Below are 21,615 nucleotides of genomic sequence, written 5' to 3'. Positions count from 1 at the left end.
TCGAAACCTTCATGCTACCCTTGAAGTCATGTCTTGGCGTACTTGAGGGAACGCATCTTTACATCAAAATCGTTGGTTAGTTGAATTGAGGTTGCATCGTCTGAAATATCGCTTTAACTACTATTTCACGAATTGATATCCAAGCTGGGAATGGATGATATCTATTCCTCAGCTTAAGGGAGAGTGTCAAAGGAATGATCTTAATTTAAGGAATATTTGTGTAATTCCTCTAGCTAGGAGATATTTGTGTAATTCCATTAAATAAGTGAAGGAGTCGACCTCCTTATTTATTTGTATTCTCGACCTCCTCATTTATTTGTATTCTTACCTAGTATATACGGGTTTATTTAGTTTATTATTTCCAAGTATTTAGAGATTTATTCATATATATAGCTACCTAGTATCTAGGTATTGATGAACCTCTCTGAAAATTAAAATAAAAGAAAGCAAGATAAGTTTACACTTGCAACATGGTATTAGAGTCATTCTATTCTAGACTCTATTCTAGGAGGCCTAATTAATTGATATAGCCTTCATAGCTACTAATTATACACCTTGACCAAATTTATTCAGAGCTTTCATAGCTACCGGTCTTCCATTACCAAATTTATTTGGAGTCTCCATAGCTACCGATCTCCACCTTAGCCAAATTTATTTGAAACCTTCATAGTTATTATCTTCCACCTTAGCTAAATTTATTCGGCTCATAGTTACTGTTGAAGTCGTGCCTGAGAGAGCGCATCTTTAAATCAATGACACATTGAAATTAAAAGGGTTGGTGTCGAAATTGTTGAATTGAAGTTGAACTATTAATTCATGAGTTTATAGGGAATAGATGATATTTATTCCTCAACTTAAGGGAGAGGGTCGAAGAAAGTACCTTGATTTAAGGAATACTTGTGCAATTTTTCTAAGAAGGAGATATTTGTGTAATCCCATCAAATAAGAAAAGTAGTTGACGTCACTAATTTATCTCTATTTTTACCTAGTGTGCATGAATTTTTTTAGAATTATTGTTACCTAACATGGCTCTTATTCAAGAATAATGAGGTTGTACACATTTGTATCATCCACACAACTACCAGATCAATCCCTCAACATTGCCAAAAAGACCATCCAAACTCTTCTAGAAACCCAGTCAAGACCAAAATACAATTTATGGCATCTTCACAAGACAAACAAAATTTCAGCATACCAACCACAATCAGATTTGACCTTTTTTTTAACCCTAAAACAGTCTATTTCATCACTCATCTGCTTAAAATATTAGATATTCAAACACCACCTCCATAATTGTATAACATGCACAGTGAGGACAAGTATCTGAATAATAAGATCTACCATCTTTTGAAGCCGTGATGAAGATATGTTAATATCAAGTGCATACCTACTTGTTGATATGCAAAGATTTGGTAAAATAAAACAGGAATTTGGGTCTTACCATTCCAGCAAGCATTGAGAATGCATAAATGTAACCCATTCCAGATGAATCTCCACGTTGCATGGACTGCAGGTATTCGAAACAATATGAGAACGATATACAGGGACACAATTCACTAGGAAAATGTGCTAAAAGGTACTTATAAATCAAGGCTTTCATTGTTATGTAAATTTTTGCGATGATGTAAGTTCCTACTTTAATGAAAAGTTTTGTTACCATAATAAGGAAAATGTAAATTCCCTGATATATCCTCTTTTTAACTCAATGGTGTGGCAACTAAGATAAGAAGGCATGTAGCATGTAATATACTTTCTTACAGCCAGTTTATCCAAATGTGACATAGTTGGTGCTCAAATTTTGTTAGTCATTCGTTGTTCGAGAGGAAACTATTTGTTCCCCACACTTTTGTATCATATATTGCTCCAACAAATGTGAGTGCGATTAATCTTATATATCAAAATCTTTGGAGCTTAAGAAATTCTTGTACCTTTTGAAGGGTCCATTATATGGTCAAAATATTTGTTATTTTTACTGTTTTGGGTTGACTTGCCAGGTTTCAAGGCTGGTCTCAAGATACGTATAGTTTGTATAGTTTATTTTATATATTTTCGATGTGTCTACTGGCCGTTCCTCGTGTTGAGATGTTTGATGTTCCTTCTCCTTTAGTAAGTTGTTACCATTGTGTAGCTTTCTTATTCGTCAGTGAAACGTTCTATCAAAAAAATTATTTAACTGGAAGAAAGAAAAATACAAAGAGGTTTATTGCCCCACAATTTTACTATATATTATACTCCTGAGATCGACCAAATATAGAAGATTGTTATTTTTCATAGGAACTTAAACGAACATTTTTTTCATAATGGAAGAACAACTAAAAGAATTTAGACATGCATAATATTCCTGGAAGGCTTAAACTAATTGGCATTCCCATCAGCATCATCAACGATGATAAATGGTATGTGATGTAAGTTCACATGAAAAACTACCAGGCATCAAATGCTTAGAAGAGGAGAGAATATAGTAATGAACCAGCAAGAAGTAGAGGAAAGGAAGCAAAAAAGAAAAAGAAAAAAAGGAAGAAAGAAAGACAGGCCCACCAACCTCAAGAAGTTTATTCAAGATGACAGGTCCCACAAATTGAGAAATATCATTGCCAATCTGTAGGTCCTCAACAAGTTAGTCAAAGAAAGGGGGCAAAAACATAAATAAATAAACATGAACCAAAAGAAACTTCCAATGAAATAACCTCTTGAATAGAAAAGGAAAGTTTCCTGTTCATTTTTTTAAAATGTTTTTGAACTTTTTAACAAGGAACATTTATTCGTAATTGTTTAAGTGTGAAACTCCCAAAATATGTACCGTTCACGGCATCAAATTGGAGCACCTATAACAAGATATATTGTAGTCACTGTTAGGATCGCTCAACAACGTGCACACTGGATCAAGATGAACACAAAGAATAGGAGAGAGAAAATTCAAGGAGGAATATTAGCTAAAGGTTTTATTGATGACTTTAGGTATGTACAACAAGAGAGAATACAGAGAACGAAGAAAAGTGCATTTTGAGAGCATTGCCTAATGGGGTATATATGGTTTCAATTTACTAAATATAGTTTCCAAAGATTTAAACCTACGAGATATAATCTACCAAATATATCTCTATCAAATCTTTACCAAATATCTACCATATATATCTCTATCAAATTTTACGAAATATCTTCCAAATATATCTCTACCAGATCTAGGTATCAGGCTCCATATCTCAACAATTACTGTACTTTCTGGAGAAGGAATAGCTTTAATTTGAGGAGTACTGTCACCTTATTTAGAGCTCTGTACTCAATGCACAAACATAGTGCCCCGTCTTTCTTCTTCTAAAATAAGACTAGGCCCCATAAGGTGCGTTTGTGGGACGGATGAACCCTGCTACCAACAGCTCATCTAGCTGTTTTCTAAGTTCGACTAGCTCTAGGAGAGCCATCCAATATGCATTCTTTGCTAGAGATGTTACCCTAGGTAAGAGTTCGGTCTCGTGGTCGATGTCCCAACAAGGCGGTAATGTTGACAGGCTTTCTGACATAATATCAGCATAACTATGTAAGACATCTTTGACTTTATTTGGGACAAGTTCAGAGGTGGTTACTTCTTCCACCATTGATATAGCCATGAACGTGGGCTCTTCTCGGACGAGCCCTCTTTTCAATTGTAATGTCGAGAACATTCTTATATTATCAAGTTGTTTGATACTTGCAGGAATCACGATAGAATTGCAATCAGTGATCATGATGCACATCGCCAATAGCATTGGGATGATTTTATGTTCAAGGAGGAAGTCCATTCCCAACACCATGTTGAAGTCGTCCATGTGCACTACAATTAGATCCATTTCTTCTAACCAAGTCCCTTATTTTAGGAGGACTCTCTTAGAGACTCCAACGATAGGTAGAGCCTCTAAATTAACAGCTTTCATCTTTTCAGAGTCCTATTTTACTTTTAGTTCCAGCCTGCGGGCTTCATGGTCAGAGATGAAGTTGTGAGTCGCACCCGAATCTATTAGGGTGCCCTTACATGAGCGAGAATTTATTATAGCATAAACATAGATCAATCCTTTCTCAAACACTTCTTTCAGATCAACCTTCTTTTGGATGGCCGATAGAAATTTCAAAGTTTCCATTCTTGGAGTTTCATGATCTTCCTCTTTATCTGTCGCTCGTTCCATTTTCCGATCAGCACCCCCTTGAACATAAAGTCATCCAATGTCATTGGCGAAGTGCATAATGATCACCAATTGCAATCCTGCCATAATTCCCACAATTATCAAACAATCGGGCAAAATAAGAATGATCTCGGTATTACAACTAAAGAGAAGGCTCACCCAAGAAGAGCTCACATTCATGACTATACCCATGGTGCAAGAAGTAACCACTATTGAGCCTGTGCCGAATGAAATCAGAGATGTCTTGCATAGTTATGCTGATATTAAACTAGAAAGCCTATCAAAGACATTACCCCCTCATGGGGACATCAACCACAAGATTGAACTCCTACATGGGGTATAACCTCCAGCAAAGAATGCATATCGGATGGATCCCCCAGAGCTAGCTGAACTAAGAAAAGAGCTAAACAAGTTGTTGGCTACAGGGTTCATCCGTCCCGCAAAGGCATCTTAAGAGGCCTGAATCTTATTCCAGAAGAAGACAGGACACTACGTCTATGCATCAACTATAGAGCTCTAAACAAGGTGACAGTATGTAATAATTACCCATTGCTTATTATATCTGATCGGTTCAATAAACTCTGCATAACCAAATACTTCACAAAGTTGGATCGATGGTCAAGATATTATCAAGTGCGCATTGTCGAGGGTGATGAACCCAAAACAACTTGCATGACAAGATACGAACCTTTTGAATTCCTAATAATACCTTTGAGGCATGCTTTATCGATGCCAACGAGGGGGTAATGTCTTTTTGTCAAACATGTGAGGCGATATCATGCAATGCACCAAGACGTTATTTATCTGCCAACAAGACAAAGTTGAGAAAGCCGAGGTCCCAGGACTCCTCAAACCCTTATCAATACCAACGAGACCTTGGGAAAGTGTGTCTATTGATTTCATCACATCTTCCTAAGGTAGGAGAACACAAAGCAATCTCAGTTATCATTGATCAGTTTTTGAAGTATACAACTTTTGTACCCACGCCCAAGCAATTCTCGGCTGAATTGACGGCCTAGTTGTTTTTTAGACACATGGTGAAGTTATGGGGAATCCCAACAAGCATCGTCAATGACAAGGATGGTCGATTTATCGGAACATTCTAGACCGAGTTGTTTGGATTATTGGAGATAACCCTGAATATCTCATCTAGCCATCACCCCATACAAATGGACAAACGGAGAGATTTAACTACTTGCTGGAAGAAAGAAAGATAGAAACAACGGAAGAGACAACCAATGGAAGAGTAACAAAGACATTTTATCGTATCTCATGGCAAGAATTTGCTACACACAATGAATTGTTATTGGAAGTTGAACGGAAAACCTCTCCATAGCAAATAGGGAAATCGTGTTAGGGGAAACAATAGAGAAATTTCGAAGGCATGAGCATACATTGCAAAGGAGTAAGTATTCTTTTAAGTAACTTTCCTAAATCAAGGTTTTGGTTGATACAATAAACATATTCCAATTTTTTTTTCCTAAATGTGCTAGTCATATCAAGAAGATAGATCACATTACCTTCCAAAGGCCACCCAACCAAAACCTGTAAATGCAAAGGAGAGAAGAAAATGAATGATAGACAATATAAAAGATTGAGCAGCAAAATAAGTCGTATTCTATCATATACTAAATATAAGTAGCACACATTCAATTCATCTTTATTACTTCACATAATTCACTTTTAGTCACAATCTAAAAAAAATGTTTGTGATGGAACTCCTAACCCCCAGGGCGGAGATTTGAGGGACAGTTGATTCTATTTTGTTGCTGGAAAATGTTATATACTGAGCGAACATTACAATAGTTAATTTCTCTTAGTTTAGAACCTTCATTTAAGCTATTGTGATGGAAGATGTTCAGAAGCTATTGGAAGGCACTCTGGTGGTTTGGTTGATTGTTCTTCACAGACTTTGAATTTCTTGGATTGTAGATATAATTTTTTTGAACGAGAAATGAAACTTTTCATTGATAAAATGAAAAGAAACAAATGCTCAAAAGATACGAAGTCCTAAAGAGAGCGAAATCCGAAACAATAAATGAAAGTGGTAAACAAGTAGAACTACAACAGAAAGATAAAGGCACTCTGGTTAGACACAAAACTTGTAAAAATAAATCAACAAAAGACTTAGGCAAAGAACACCATGAAAAAGCCTTAAGACGAACCGAAGCAAAGCAATCTATCCGTGGGAGGAGCTTGAAATGGAAGATCCTTTGATTTCTTTCGAACAACAAATCAAAACGAAAAGCTTTGACCGCTAAAGGCCACAAAAGATTGGGCTTTGGAGCCAAAAAATGGACTCATAAGCAATTAAACGTAACCCAGACTTTCATCTGGTAAAAGTATAACACCAAAAGATTTGGATAGAGAACTCCTAGAAGAAAGCTTTTAGACTTGCAGATTCAAAGAACTCAATCCAGAAAAGAAGATGGTTATCAAAGATTCTGAAGACCCTCCCCAACAGAAAAAGATGCATTCTTTATTGTTTCCAAAATACTACATGGAATTGACGAATTCAACCAATTACTAGATAAAAACTCTCAACAAGTTGACTAAAAGACTTCGAAATCCAACAAACATTTGTATAACAAAGATAAAATCTCCAACTGAAATTCTACGACCATTGGTCTGCCGAAGTTAAATCTCCAACTGATCCATTAAATTGAAGAGGCATGCAAGAGAACATCACTAAAATACTCTTAAATTTCCACCGACTGCTCTTTTAAAACCTTTTCCTTTCACAACAAAACAGCACTAATTGACTCTTTAGCCCATCACCATAGCTTCATGTGAAGCACCTAATAAAATATTTGTCGTTATTAACGAAAACAACATTAATTGATTCAACTTCTACCATCTGCACTTCTTGCAAAAGGCCAATTAAATTTGAAGTGACATGCAAAAGATCACTAATACATGACTTTAGCCAGCACCACCTTTTCACAAGCGAAGCACAAATTAAATCAGTCTTTTCCAATGAAGCAGCATTAATTGGATCAACACGCACCAACGGCTCTACATGCAAAACACTAATTAAATTCTACAAATTCTCTCTAATCATGTACCAAATTTCCAAAAAACCAAAAAAATGTTAAATAACCTCGAACAAGGAAAGGTTATGATATAAACAATGCACATCCCTTGAAATCTCAAAAATCTTAGTTAATTATTGTCTTGAAAAAGATCAAGACATCAGTAAGATTCAATGAATGGCATGCAATCCTTCAATGGGAGAGATTTCGAAAATTGTAAAACACTAGCTTCGATTAGAGAAGAAAATTTTCCCGGAGCTGAAGGAAGAGGTGAAGGGCTGACACTAAAAATATTCTGAGATGAAACCAAGACTTCACTAGAAACAGAATCTTCCTAAAAGATTTGATTAATTGATTATCAAATGATCCAATCTTCGTTTCTTGAATAAGAATCATCAGGACAATCGTGTTGAAGAAACTTTTTCAATGCAACTGGATGGAAGTTTTGTAACCCTCATTGACCTCAGGAATCCTTCCTTATATATATTTTACCACATTAATGATAAATGAAATGATGTTTCCTTTCAAATATATATACATACACTAGTAAATTATGAATGCACCATTCAAAACAAGGAAAATGTTTCCATAAAGGACATTAAAACCTTTGAAAGAAAACTACAACTGGTAAATATATAGTTCATTCAATGGAAACAATTTTTCACTCGTCCACTACTCACCTTCCTCCAAGGCTACTATTTAATGCTCTAAGAAGCCATGGCTTGGATTTTTGAGATTCTTCAACCCAAGTTTTCTGGAAGCTAGAGCAAATAGTAAATAAGATCCAAAAATAATGTTTAAAAAAATTGAATAAATAATGTCGAGAGTGAGATAGTCAGACTTATTGTATAATGTTTCAGTTCGATCCCAAGTATCCAATTTCCATATATCCTTCTCCGTGAGTGGTCTTCTGTATCCTAGCTTCATTATGTGATCCATCCACGCAAAAGTTATTTCTAGTGAAAAGTAACCACAGTTAGAAACGAAATATATGTGTGGAAAAAAGTAACGATTGTGGAAGAGCATTAAACCAATTCATGAGAGAACTATTGTTGTCCTTTAGACCACTTAAAAATTAAATCTGTAATTTATAATCTATTAAAAAGGGACAATCTTTGTAAAACATTTTTAGACTACTCTGTCCATCTATAAATTTCTAAATTACTTAACATGCCACTACTAACTTATACTAATAACCAATAAGTTGGGCACATAATTCCACAATTTCTGTGTTTGTATTTTTGTCAAAATTGTTTTGGTTAGATGTGATTTCTCCTCTACACCCTAATCGTTGTTGCCACCAAACATAACCTTTCCCACCTTCAGACTCAAGTCGCCACCACATTTCTCCATTCCCTTGCATCTTCAGCCTACACTAACGTCCCAACCCCTTGTTTCCCATCAATCCAAGGGACAAATCAAGGTACATTGTCGTCGTCCGTCTATGTTGCTTGACCAGTAAATAGGTCTCACTCAAGTCTTTCATTTTGTTCACTGATACTCATAGATTCCATTTTTGCTGGTTGATGGGTTCTTTGTGGACTCTCACTTGTTTCGTTAAAAAAAATTCTCAATCCTTTCTTTTGCCCAAGTTTGTTATGGAAGAAAGAAATCGTTGCATTGATAATAAGTACTTTAGCATTTGAATTGAAGATGATGGGTTCTTTGTTAAAGATGTTAAGAACATGTCAATTATTCCCTTTTCTTTAATGCATTTTCGCAGGTCGGATGGCTCGCTTGTTGATCTTTTGCTCCTTCCAATGTCTATGAACATTTCAAGCAAGTCAGTGTAACACCCGGTACACAAAACGAATATTATATTGGAGCTTTTGGCATTTAGTGAGTTGATGAAGAAATAAATAAATAAAGGAATAAAAAAGAGATGACTGTTTTAAAATTAGCTTTACCAGCCCACAAATTTAAAATTTACCCTTAAGTTATTCGAACTTAGCAATTTAAATTCCATGTTTAGCTAATTGGGATTTAAAGTAAATAGGAGGTGACTAATTGATGATAAAGTCGGCTAATGGATAATTATCAACTTTTGAGCTAAAGATTTAAAAGGAAAATGGAGGGATAATTACAAAGATGCTATGGCCACTTGGTCAAATGGAGGGTTGCCAAATGGATGAAGATAAATAGAATGAAGTAGGCCTTTACAAAAATCACAACAACAAGTTGACCCAAATACTCATAAATATCAAAAGAAAAAAAAAAAGTGATTTTTATCCTTCATATTTCACAAAGGACACGATGATGGATTTTACAAAAATAATACTTACTTGAAAACAAATTCACATGCCGCTCAGGACATATATGTTCTCCTTCAGGAAGTCTTTCGAATTCAGCAACATCAACAGATTCACTACGTAGAGGGGCATGACCAGGATAAGGATCCAAGTTAGGTATATATGGGAGCAAGAGAACACCAAATAAAGCCTACAGCAAAAATAAAATCTCAGAAGAAAGCTAGTAAGGTAGAATAGGATGAAATCCAACTCAACACTAATAGGTTATTTAGTTCGCTGTTAGTGATGGATAGTAGTACTAGTGAACATGCGTGCATAGAACAGCATACTCATGGATTTTCTATCCTATCAATTCTCAAGCTAGAGGGAGAAAATCTTACAAATGAATCTTATTTTCAGCTTCAATGTCAGGGAACAAAACGTAAAGTATTTGCAATGCTTAATCTATAATAGTAAGTTTGTACCTACTTATTATGTGAAACTATGTACGATAAAATTATTTAATATTACAAATGAAAGTATTTACAATTATTTAGGAATTATATGTAAGGGTTCACCTGACAAAAGCAATGAACATAAAGTAACGAAGACCAAATATGCTTTGATTAGATAAACGGCCAATTCAAGAGGGTCACTCTACACCACGAAATCTCAGTGTTCAAGTTCAACAAAATCAATCCTACTTCCAAATCAACGGTTCTACTATTCTGTAAGTTCCAAATTATATACTTCTGTAAACTTTCTACCATATGCATGAACAAGTTCTATTTTGGTTACAATTACATATTTGATTAATCACATCAATTGATTATATTACAAGTATAATATGGAAAAATATGCATTCTCTGTTTGAAGGAGGAGACCCTCAATCATATTTTTCCTTACTACTCCGATCATAAGAAAGGGTTGGGAAGGATTTTGTGTAATAACTCATACAGCTGGCATTAAATGAAGAAAAGCCAGCTGTACCAATAAAACCAAAATATATATATGGAATATGAAAAGACAGAAATACGAGGCAGAAATATGAAAAGGCAGTGGGTAGGTCTGCCACCTACCCAAAATCTTCTCTTTAAATCTTGTTGGTGAGAGGCCAATAAATCCGAGGGAGGGGGTTGAACCAAGCTGTTTTTGAAATAAGAAGGAAAAAGAAAAGGGAACATTGGTAAGAGTCGAAGAAGCTGAAGAAGGAAAGGAAGGTCGTTGGAAGGAAGGAGCTGAACGATGGATTTAACGAACCGTTGGACCCGACCCGACCCAATTAGCAGATTCTGATCCACTACCCAAAACTAGACTCGAAGGTATGCATGACCCTCGGTTCAGAGGCCAATGCTCGTAAATTTGGACTATTTTTAACTCGAATCCTACTCAACTTCTATAGTTTTGATATATTTTCTCAATGTAGGACCTAATTGTAGATCTTTGAACGAATTGGAAATTTGTTGAAGACCCGAAACAAGCTCGAAAAGTCTACAACAAGTAAGTAACCGCATGGAGCAAGTTCTAAGAAATGCTTGTAGGAGTCGGTTTGGAGTATGGGCAAATAATCTAGTATTATACTTAGGAGTTTGGTTAACATTAGTTTCATTTATGGTACTTCGATAACGTGAGTGTTTATACCTTGATTATAGTTAGGGTTATATAGCTTCCGCATGCATTATTGTGAATTTCTCTGATAAGCGTTTGGGTTTATGTGTTTCCAAGGAAGTCGAGATAGATTGTTATTTCTTGATTTGCATGATAAGTACGATGTGAGCCTTGATACTTTGTGCTGTTTTGTTTTGGGGTGTGGATAGCCCCTTTATTGCCCATGTGTGAATTGGACTATTTTGCTATGTGCTAGATAGCGTGAATTATGAATTTCGTAGATTATGGGTTACCGTCTTTTAGTTGTCACCTATTGTAGATATGGATGGCCTTAGTAAGTATCATACTGTAGTACCACGTCAGGGGTGCCTAGTGGGGAGACCCATGGCCTTTTACTGATCTAAACCCGACCGGGGTTTATGACAGGTAGTTTACTGACCCAGCCCGGCGAGGCATAGTGACAGGTAGTTACTGATTCTCAAGAACAGGTAGTTAAGACCAGACACCACTAGGCAAAATCCACTTATTTAAGCTCATTAGATAGTTAGGTATGGAAGAAAATCCATATCAATGAGAATCCATGGGGTCTTCTTTGGAGACCATAGTAGTCTTTGCTAGAGATAGATTCGAGCATATAGTCAAAGTTTCCGTGAATAGGATTAAGTCCGATAAGAGCCTACAAGTAGGTTGCTTACTGAGTATTTTTGTAATCATCCCATGTTGTTGCTATTTTTCAGGTGCTAAGTAGACCAATGTCGGAGGCGGGAATGTGTGGAGCCGTGCGGCTACAGTGGAGACCCTTTGATCGAGTCCTCTTTGTCCATGTCGTTTTAATGCCATTTTGATGTTTATTTTGGGGAAACTTATTCTATTTTGTAACTGTTTTTCTTTTGTTGTGTTTCCGCGGATCTCGTTATGTTTTGGAACTATTTGGATTTTTAATGCTTATCAGATAACATTAATTTTATTGTGTCTCCCGTTTTATCAAATGAAAATGTTGTAAGGCTTTTTATCCTAGAGTCCACGTAGCGATTCGTGATTCGATGTGTCGGAGAACAGTCGTTACTGATTTCTTATCCCTAACTGAATCAATGAATAGATGAAAATGCTCGAAATAGAACCTAATGCCCTAAAAGATAAAAAGGGCTCCAATCTAAAATAATATGACCGAGGAGTAATAACACAGGTCTATCGAAAAAGGCGCCATAGAGAAGCATTAAAGTTGGCAAGGTCCCAGACATCTTTCCAACACTTTCAAATCCTCTAAAATTTCTCTCATTCCTCTCCAACCAAGTGCAATGAATAACAGCTAAGAAACCAGTCCACCAAAGGACACACCCCTTATCAAGACAAGGCCGATGGAACGAGAACTCCTCCATCATGAGGCAACAATCACTATACAGGTCATACCCACACCAAAAGGTCTTGAAAAAGAGCCTCGAATCGAGAAAGCAAACTTGTAACCCGAAGAATATAACTCAGAAGCTCAAATGCCTCCTTACAAAGAATACCCCACTATTACCCAAGCATAAAGGAGGAGTGTCTTGTTAGGATTTGGAGACAAAACTCACATTAAACTATATATGTACCTTATGAAACATGCATAAATGTTTAGTTCCTCAATATTGTACACGGATGCCCATTGGAAACAATCTAAATTTCCCAAGTGCTAGTTGCTCATGCATAATAATCATATTAAACTAGTTGCTCATGCATAATAATCATATTCAATATTGTTAAATATACATTCAACAATATTGAATGAAGTGCAGTATCCCCAATTCAAAAAATAACAATAAAATAAAATAATCCTTGTTTTACATTTTACTTTATATTAATTAGAGCAAGCAACAAACAGAAACAATTTTTAATTTTTGTACATTCAGGAAAATATGAATCGTGATTTAGTTAACTAGGTAAGTAGTCTCATCCTCAGAGCTAGAAAAAGGAAACTAAACAAAGTTGAGTAAGAAAGAACAGCATTTACAAAGAAAACATGCAGCGAGAGAGAAAGATTGCTTTTTATATATTCAACAGTTGAACACCAGATATTGCTAAATTTTTTTACTTTAGTTCATACCAACACTATTCACCAAACTACTCTTTGCTCACATTCTTCTCCACCATTAAGTGCAAAATAATATAAAATTTGCATAACAGACTAAAGGGAGAAAACAAACTAACCTGGAAGAGAACTTCACTGATATACAAATACAGGACATATCTGAAAGGACAAAACAGAAATGTGAACTCATGGAATGTGTAAATGTATGCTCAAGAGACTGGTCGAGCTTTGAAGATATATATGAGAGGAAAGAATTTCTTAATTCGTTGAATGAAGAATGATGGGATTTATACAAGAAAGACTCATTCAAATATGCTGGAAAAAGAAAATTACAGCTATAAACATAATTCTATGTAGAGTTGTAATCAGTTCAGTTCCCCTGCGGTTTGAGAACCGCCAAATATATAAAGATTAGTTTTTTACAAGAAACTAACTTTTCATTGAAGAGATGAAAGAGACTAATGCTCAAGTTATGTACAAGAGCAAATAGTTTATAAATTCCTTGAGTGAATAATGATGGAATTATACAAGAAGACTTTCAATCAATATGCTAAAAATAATCAATCAATCTATACCTCTATGGAAAAGAAAAATTACAGCTATAAATATAATTATATGATATATATACAAGGAAACAATCTATTCATATTTACCGTTTGATTTTCTATGACTTCTTTTTTCAAAGAAACTGCAAAATTCAGATATTGTCATCAAATTTCACAACTATCTATGACGTACCTGTTGAAGAAAAAACTTTGATGGAAGGAATATTTATGTAATCTATTAAATAAGGGAAGTAGTTAATCATATCTATATTGTTACATAGTAACTAGAGATTCATTGAAATTTATCTAATCTTGTAACTAGAAATTTATTTAGGTATATCTTATCTTGTTACTTAGTATTTAAGATTTATTTTATCATTTGTGTATTATAGAAGGCAAATGTACCAATCTCAAAAGAATAAGAAAGTTGCATGGGACGAGGAAGACTCCATGATAATGTCATGGCTTTGGGATTCTATAGAGTCATCCGTCAGTAATACATGTATGTTTTTACAAAACGCACAAGTCATATGAGATTTCGTTCATCACACTTACTTCAATGATAGAGATGTTACTCAGATTTATGAAATTAAGATCAAGATTAGAGCTACGAAGTAAGGATAAACTATCACGGAATATGTCAATGTCTTGCAAACATTGTGGTAGGAACTCGATTATTATCGTCTATTAAAGATGAATTTCACTGCAGATGCCACAATCCTGAAGAAATTTATTGAAGCATATCATGTTTACAATTTTTTGGAAGGTCTGAACAATGAGTTTGACTAAGTCCGTGTACAAATAATTAGAAAAAAGGAAATACCAAGCCTAGAATAAACAATTTCCCTTATTCGAGCAGAAGAGATCAAACGAAACCATGCTTTATAAACAACCCAGTTCAGATGCATCAACCTTTGCTATAGAGAAAGATAGAAACAACGGAAGTGGCAACAAATGGAAGAGTAACCGAGACAATTTATGGTGTACCCACTACAAGAAACCGCGACACACGAAGGAGAGTTGCTGGAAGTTGAATGGAAAACCTCCCAACCATGAATGGGAAAATCAAGGAAGCTCACAAAACCGTGGTTGGAGAAACAAGGGAGACATGTTGAAGGCACAAGAGTACATCACAGAGGAATTCCAATTCATAACAAAAGCCACCAATTGTGGAGACTAGTGGATTCAATAATGAAGAAATTGAGAGATTGAAGATATCATTTGACTCCCTCAACAAACCATCAAGTTCCAGTACCTAACAATCTCAGGTAAGTCTTCCTTCACTTTTTGTTTCAGAGATGAACAAAGGATAATTCTTGGATTATAAACTCTGGTGCAGCGGATCACATTACTCCTCACTCAATATTTTAAAACATATAAACCATACCCAAATAATCGAAAAATTACAGTAGCAAATGGAACCAATGCCACCATTGCAGGCAGGTGACCAAATTCTAATCAAGCTGAGACAAGAACAATTTCTATTCCAAGGCAACAAAGATCAAAGACTAGTACGAAAATATGAGAGATCAATCGAAGTCATTGAATAGGTCGGAAACACTTCATATCGGCTTCAACTACCCTCATAGATGAAAATTCACCTTGTCAACCATGTAAGTAGTTTGAAGTTGTACCATCCCGATGAGGAAGACCACAGACGCAACAAAGTAACGCCCTCCCGTCACAATGAAAAATACCACTGAGAAACAGATAGAAGAGATCTTTGATGAACGAACGCATCTTGTCGGCAAATCGTGGTGAGACGTCCAAGAGTTCCAGGTAAAATGGAAGGGGCTGCATAATGCAAAAATCAGTTGGGAGCCTACCGAAGACCTACAGTCTGCCACCAAGTCATATCATTGAGTTGGAAAGAAGACGATTGATAGAGACATCAACCAATTAAGTGGGGAAGGATACTACAGTCATGCTTGTCCAGGGCATGTTGCCCATGGCCGCATGTCCGTGGCATGTCAAGCCCCTCATGTTGTACTACTTTATCACTTTAATTTACCATTTCCATGATGCATAGTTTATTGTTGTATTTAGTAGGAGTATGATGTTTCGAAAAAATCATGTCTATGCCTGGTGAACTTGAAATGCCTCATAATGTACTATAGGAGGATGCAACTAGTCGTCAAATCTTCCTACTCGGAGTTATATGTTATCTAAGCTGTTGGGTTGCCTTTCTTTCTTGCTATCTTATAACATTGCTTTCAACTTTCCTTTCATTATTACTTTCATTTTCTTTTTTTGAAAATCTCTCTGCCCCCATTTTCTAAAATTTTCTTCTCAAAGCGGAGCCAGAGGCTTGGGTATGTGCCATCTGGCCAACGGTGGCTCAAATTTGAAGTGGTTGACTCACTCAGTGGTGAGAGTGAGTGTCGCACAATCGCTTGCAAACGTCTTGAGAAAGTGTGATTGTGACACCCTGCACCCGTGTAAGATCTTAGTTCCTCCAATAAAGATGCGATTTGGTTACATCACTTTCGCATGGGACATCCCTCCTTTAGAGTTATGAAAATTATGTTTCCATATTTGTTTGAAGTATTTCAAGTCTCTTATTTTCATTGTAATACATGTGAACTTGATGAAAGAATTTGAGATGAAGAAATTTGGAAGGCTAAAGTACTTTCTAGGTATTGAAGTAGAGTATTTAGCTCAGGGCATTCTCATAACACAATAAAACTATGTGATTGATTTATTGATGGAAATAGGAAAAGCGGATGTAAACCTACATCAACGCCAAATGGATCCACATCAGAAATTGGGTGAGTCAAAGGAAGAACCTATAGTGGACAGAGAAATGTACCAAAGGCTAGTAGAAAAAATAATATATCTAGCTCACACTCGACCAAACTCGACCAAACATAGCATACTCAATAAGTGTAATTAGACAATTCATGCATGATCCGCACAGAGTCTCACCTTCATGCAACAGATAGAGTGTTACATATTTGAAGGGAACTTTAAGAAAAGGAATTTTGCTCAAACCGAACAATTCCCGAGTGGACAGAAAATCTACTGCAGGTTATTGTACCTTTCTTGGAGGTAATTTAGTAACATGGAGGAGTAAGAAGCAAAATGTGGTGGTTAGATCATCTGCTAAATCAAAATTTCGAGCTATTACATAAGGGTTATGTGAACTCTTATGGTTGAAGATAATTCTTGATGACTTACAAACTAAGGGAGAAGATCTCATAACATTGTACTGCGACAATAAATCAGCCATCAATATTGCACATGATTCTATTCAACATGATAAGACAAAACATATTGAAATTGGTCGACATTTTATCGAGGAGAAATTCGAGGAGGTAATAGTATGCAATTAGTTATGTGTCATCTCAACTTGAATTAGCAAACGGATTTTATAACTTAACGTTTCATGAGTTAGTATCCAAGCGGAGTGTTGAAGAAAAAACTTGATTTAAGGAATATTTATGTAATCCCATTAAATAAGATAAGTAGTTAATCTTATCTATATTGTTACCTAATAACTAGAGATTTAGTTAGATTTATTTAGATTTATCTTATCTTGTTACTTCGTATCTAAGATTTATTTTATCATTTGTGTATTGTACAAGGAAAATGCACCCATCTCAAAAAAATAAGGAAAAAAGCAAAGCTAATTTGGACTTGCAGCTGAATTCCCTATTAATATCTTAATTTATTTTCTCTCTTTTTTACTTCTTTTTATGACAAACAAAATAATATTTAGGATGTACTTCTCTGTTCTTTCCACATCTCCAAAAGGCATAATAGATTGTTTACATGACAACTTCTAATTATTCAAAGAAATAACAGCAGGAACAGAACAGTAAAATGTCGTCCAGGGTCATAAATGATGGTAACTTGAAATTTAGACATAATAGCTTTTATAAGAAATACCTCTTGTACAAATCCTTCACCGAAAGAATTAGGTTGAGCATCACGCCGTCCGCTACTAATATATAGAAAACTCCAAATCTGATGATCCATCGAAATTCAAAAATATAAACTTTGGTTTCAGCAACAAGCATTACAACCATTGAGAACCAAGTAAGGGCCTGAATTATCAGGGCAACAACCTGAAACAAAAGGACGTAAGGTTTAATATCTGTGAACTCGATCAAAAAGCCACTCACCATGTCCAAAACTAAACAAAATTACCTCTTAGTTAGTCAATTTCTTCTTGCCTAGTACATCAAGTTAAACATACGATGTCTCAATCTTTTTCACACTTAGAATCTTTGGTTCTAAAGAGTAATACAAAGTAAACCAAATTCTTCCTATAGCGCCCATATATCATACTGCAGGTCATATCAACCTTTTAAAATGATATTGCCAACATTGCCATTGCAGTGTGAATGTTAAATTTCAGGATAAAATAATTCGAAGTATTGTAGGGAACACTCTACCTCGTATGGACCGAGTGCAGCCTGCCCATCTAAATTCAATACTGAAATTCCCATGATCAATTTGAATAAAAGCACAGATGTACAGTAACCAGCCAACAAACACAGTACATAATTGTAAATCTTTGACTTCAAACAAAACCTCTGTACGGCAGAACTCTTTTTCATCAGCCATATTCTGTAGATACATAGACCTAGAACAAGCAGGTGAGAAATAACAACCACCAGAGAGTCAATGGCACATGGTGTATAAGCGCCAAAAGCATTATCCACAGCATTTGTCCACACGCCACCAAAAACTGGACGACAATACCAAACAAACAGCTCTATGGCCATTCTTGATTCCAATTGTTAATGTTGGCAAGGAAATCGATGAAAATAAATGAGTAGCGATTCCAATAAAATTCCTTCCATGCAACAGCAGAACAATCAGTTCCAAGCACCTTAAACGAAGAACTGAAATTCTCAGTTCGTGCAGTTCCCCAGTGAAATAAAATCACTGGTTTCCGTCGTTTACAGATTCAAACTCTGAGAATTTCGAAAACAGTGAATGCATTTATGAATCTAGCCACAATGTCGCAAAGCCTCCTTCTCTGAAATTGTCTTAGGGTTCCATGCATTGGCCTCCACATTCTGAACTCTCTCTAGACTGTCTAGCAAGTGGAACAAGACTGTTCTTTAAAATGTTTATCTTATCCCCAGATAAATGAGGACGGATGTTTTTTTTTTTTTTTTTTTTTTTTTTTTTCTTTCTTTCTTTCTTTCTTTAAGAAAACTTTTATTAAGCCCAAATTAAATGGGAGAGACGTCTTTTAAAAGAGCCTCCAAATAACTTTATTTAGGGGAAAGTTTGGGGTATTGGGTCGGGTTATGAATTAGAGAATTAATAAGTTCGGTATTTGGGGTGCGAGTTTTGAAGTCAGAGTTTAGAGTTTAGAGTTTATAGTTTAGAAAGTCGGTGTCTGAAGAATTGAGTTGCTTTGAATTTTGAAGTCCGAGTTTGAAAAAATAAGTTGTTGTTTGGGATAAGTTCTCCCCCGCTCTAAATGGTACGTTGTTTACCATAAATTTAAATTTACCAAGGAAATCATTCCAACAAACATTGATGGTGGGTTTTTTTTTATTTTTTTTAGCATGAGTCAATTTGTTGCATGATTTCTTGGATGTGAGAGATGTGATTTAAACCACCTAAATGCCCCAAGAACTTAGTAGACCTCTACGGCATACACGAATGGCAAAGGTAGCTCTTAAGCCGTCAGATACTACCCTTTCTACTCTAATACTTGTACTATCAAGTTCCACTCTTGTACCCGTATCATTGACCCAAGCATGGAGCCAGTTAGGGTTGTGCGATTTGACAGTTCAATTTGATTATTATGTACTGCAGACCTATCCTATTGGGGGACATGGACCATGTTGGTAGTGTAGATCCGTCCTTTTATGGAGAGATGTGGATCACGTGGTTAGTCATGGGAGTTAGCACACACAAAGGGTCGTTCCCCTGACTTTTGGTGACTGTATAGTTCTATGGGATGAGTTCACCAACAAACCTCCCTTGGATGATGAGCAGGTTAGTTATCACGATCATGCTTGTCCAAAGCATGTTACCTATGGCAACATGCTCATGTCACATCAAACCCTTTATGTTATTCCATGTTGTATTGTTTTACTATTGTATTTTCACAGACCTAAATCGCCCCAAAATATACTATGGGGATGTGACTAGTTTTCAACTCCTCCCCCTAATTTTGTATGACCATTTGGCAAAATCACGTATAGGCCTGCCAGACCTTAATTCTCCCTACTTGAAAAGTTATATTGTTTAAGTCGTTGTTATTTCCTTTGCTTGCATGCTATATAACACCGTTTTCAATCTCTCACTCAACCTTGCTTTCGAACTATTTTTTAAAATCTCTCTGCCCTCATTTTCTAAAACTTATTTCTCAAATCGAGGCCAGAGGCTTGAGCATACATTGCCTGGCCAAAAGCGACATGAATACAAATTGGCTTGACTCACTTTCTGCTGAGAAGTGAGTGTCGCACAATCGCAAAGTCTGCTACCAAGAAAAGTGTGATTATGACAAGTGGTATCAGAGCTTTGTTAGCTCCTTGACACATTAATGAATGAAACAATGTCGACGACAAAGTCAACACCCAAAGCACAAGCCGACCGGCTTACTTTGATAGAGGAGAAAATGTTGTTCCTCAAAGAAGTCCCTGGTACTGTTCGCTTCCTGGAAGCACGAGTAACAGAATTGAACGAAGAAGTCAAGGGAATCGACGCAATGGGCAACTGCCATGATGGTATCCTGATCTAAGATCTATTTTGGAAATTACTGTTGCCTCTCAAAATTGGTTGAATAGGTCATCGATGCATGGTAATGTTATTTGTCCTTTATCGTTCTCTTATTTAATTTTCTGCAGTCAATGCACAAATGCATCGAACTGTCTTTCTTTTTAACAAACAACACTGGCGCACCCGAAGAGAATACACTAGGTCGAATGAAGTCTTTATGTAATAAGTCTTGTAGTTGTAATTTAAGTTCTTTTAATTCTGTTGGGACCATGCGGTATGGGGCTTTAGAGATGTGTCCCATTCCTGGTTCAAATTCTATCTCGAAGTTCTACCGCTCGTGAAGGATGAATTCTTGGGAGGTCCTCCGAGAAGACATCTGGGAATTCGTTTACTATGGATACTGTATCCATTGTTTTCTCTTTTCCTTTTGTGTCTATGGCACAGGCTAGAATCACCCATCCCCCTTGTTGTACCAGGCGTCTAGCTTTTATCATCGATATTATTTTTGGGTGGTGTCTGTGCAAGTTCCTTTAAATTTAAAGGTAAGTCCGTTTGGAGATGTGCATACTACTTCTTTCTTGTGGTCGTCTATACTAGCAAAGTTTTCAGTAGCTAGTCCATTCCTAGTATGACGTCGAAACCCGTCATATCTACTACTTTTAGGTCTACTTTGATAGTTCGTCTAGGTACTACTATTTGTCTGTCTTTTACTCTATTTTCAGTAACTAGGTCTACTCCCGTTGGGGTACTGACCGACAACACATGCCATAAGGGTTCAACTATGAACCGTGCTTGACTAACAAAAGGCAAGAAAACAAAAGAATGGGTCGAACTTGAATCAAACAATGTTAATGCAAAGTGTCCTATGGAAAGTGTACATGTCACCATGGTGCGAGACGTTCTCCATCTTTACTGGTCGTTGCATATGCCCTGGTCTGTGTGCGGATTTGCATGGTGGGTTCTCGAATAATAGGACCTCTAGATGGTTCCCTTGGGTTTCCCGTGTCCCTTATAGGGCAGACTCTAGCCACGTGACCTGCACGACTACACTTGTAACATACACTAGAGTCTGCCATACATCTACCTCAATGTTGTTTCCCACATTCACGATACAGGGGTTTTTCACGTTTCGGTCCTAGAGTTTGATCTACTGGGGGCGGGGCAAGTCACCTGTCATGATATCGAGGTCTCTGCAGTAGTGGTTGGAATTCCGTCGGCCTGGGCTCAATGGGGTGTTTCTGTCCTACGGCAACCGTTGGCTCTGAGTTTTTCTCTTCCTAAGGTTCTTCC

At 36.3% G+C, this 21,615-nt stretch overlaps 1 protein-coding gene and 1 long non-coding RNA gene across 4 annotated transcripts in view; one reads left to right on the top strand and one right to left on the bottom strand.

The window, feature by feature from the left end:
- LOC111811349 (ABC transporter C family member 2) overlaps positions 1-18,706 on the bottom strand; it is a 37,866-nt gene extending 19,160 nt beyond the window's left edge. The window contains exons 1-9 of one of the 3 annotated variants that reach the window (XM_023698156.2): positions 18,033-18,706; positions 17,524-17,702; positions 13,210-13,249; positions 9,472-9,628; positions 8,031-8,145; positions 7,870-7,950; positions 5,678-5,702; positions 2,543-2,599; positions 1,442-1,507 (exon numbers count right to left, since the gene is read on the bottom strand). In XM_023698156.2, the coding sequence (XP_023553924.2) occupies positions 1,442-1,507; positions 2,543-2,599; positions 5,678-5,702; positions 7,870-7,950; positions 8,031-8,145; positions 9,472-9,628; positions 13,210-13,249; positions 17,524-17,702; positions 18,033-18,365 (1,053 nt within the window). In that variant the 5' untranslated portion in view covers positions 18,366-18,706. Of the gene's footprint in view, positions 1-1,441; positions 1,508-2,542; positions 2,600-5,677; positions 5,703-7,869; positions 7,951-8,030; positions 8,146-9,471; positions 9,629-13,209; positions 13,250-17,523; positions 17,703-18,032 lie in introns of those variants that run through there. The other 2 variants (XM_087118246.1, XM_087118247.1) reach the window with 2 other exon arrangements.
- Positions 10,447-12,037, top strand: LOC111798676 (uncharacterized). Its single transcript, XR_015411999.1, has 3 exons — positions 10,447-10,739; positions 10,844-10,917; positions 11,763-12,037. It is a non-coding gene; the product is annotated as an uncharacterized LOC111798676 (long non-coding RNA).
- Positions 18,707-21,615: the final 2,909 nt, after the last annotated feature.

This window comes from Cucurbita pepo, chromosome 15, assembly GCF_057944985.1.
Source record: "Cucurbita pepo subsp. pepo isolate OVF chromosome 15, ASM5794498v1, whole genome shotgun sequence".
Lineage (NCBI taxonomy): Eukaryota > Viridiplantae > Streptophyta > Magnoliopsida > Cucurbitales > Cucurbitaceae > Cucurbita > Cucurbita pepo.
This window is presented reverse-complemented; position numbering and strand designations above follow the sequence as displayed.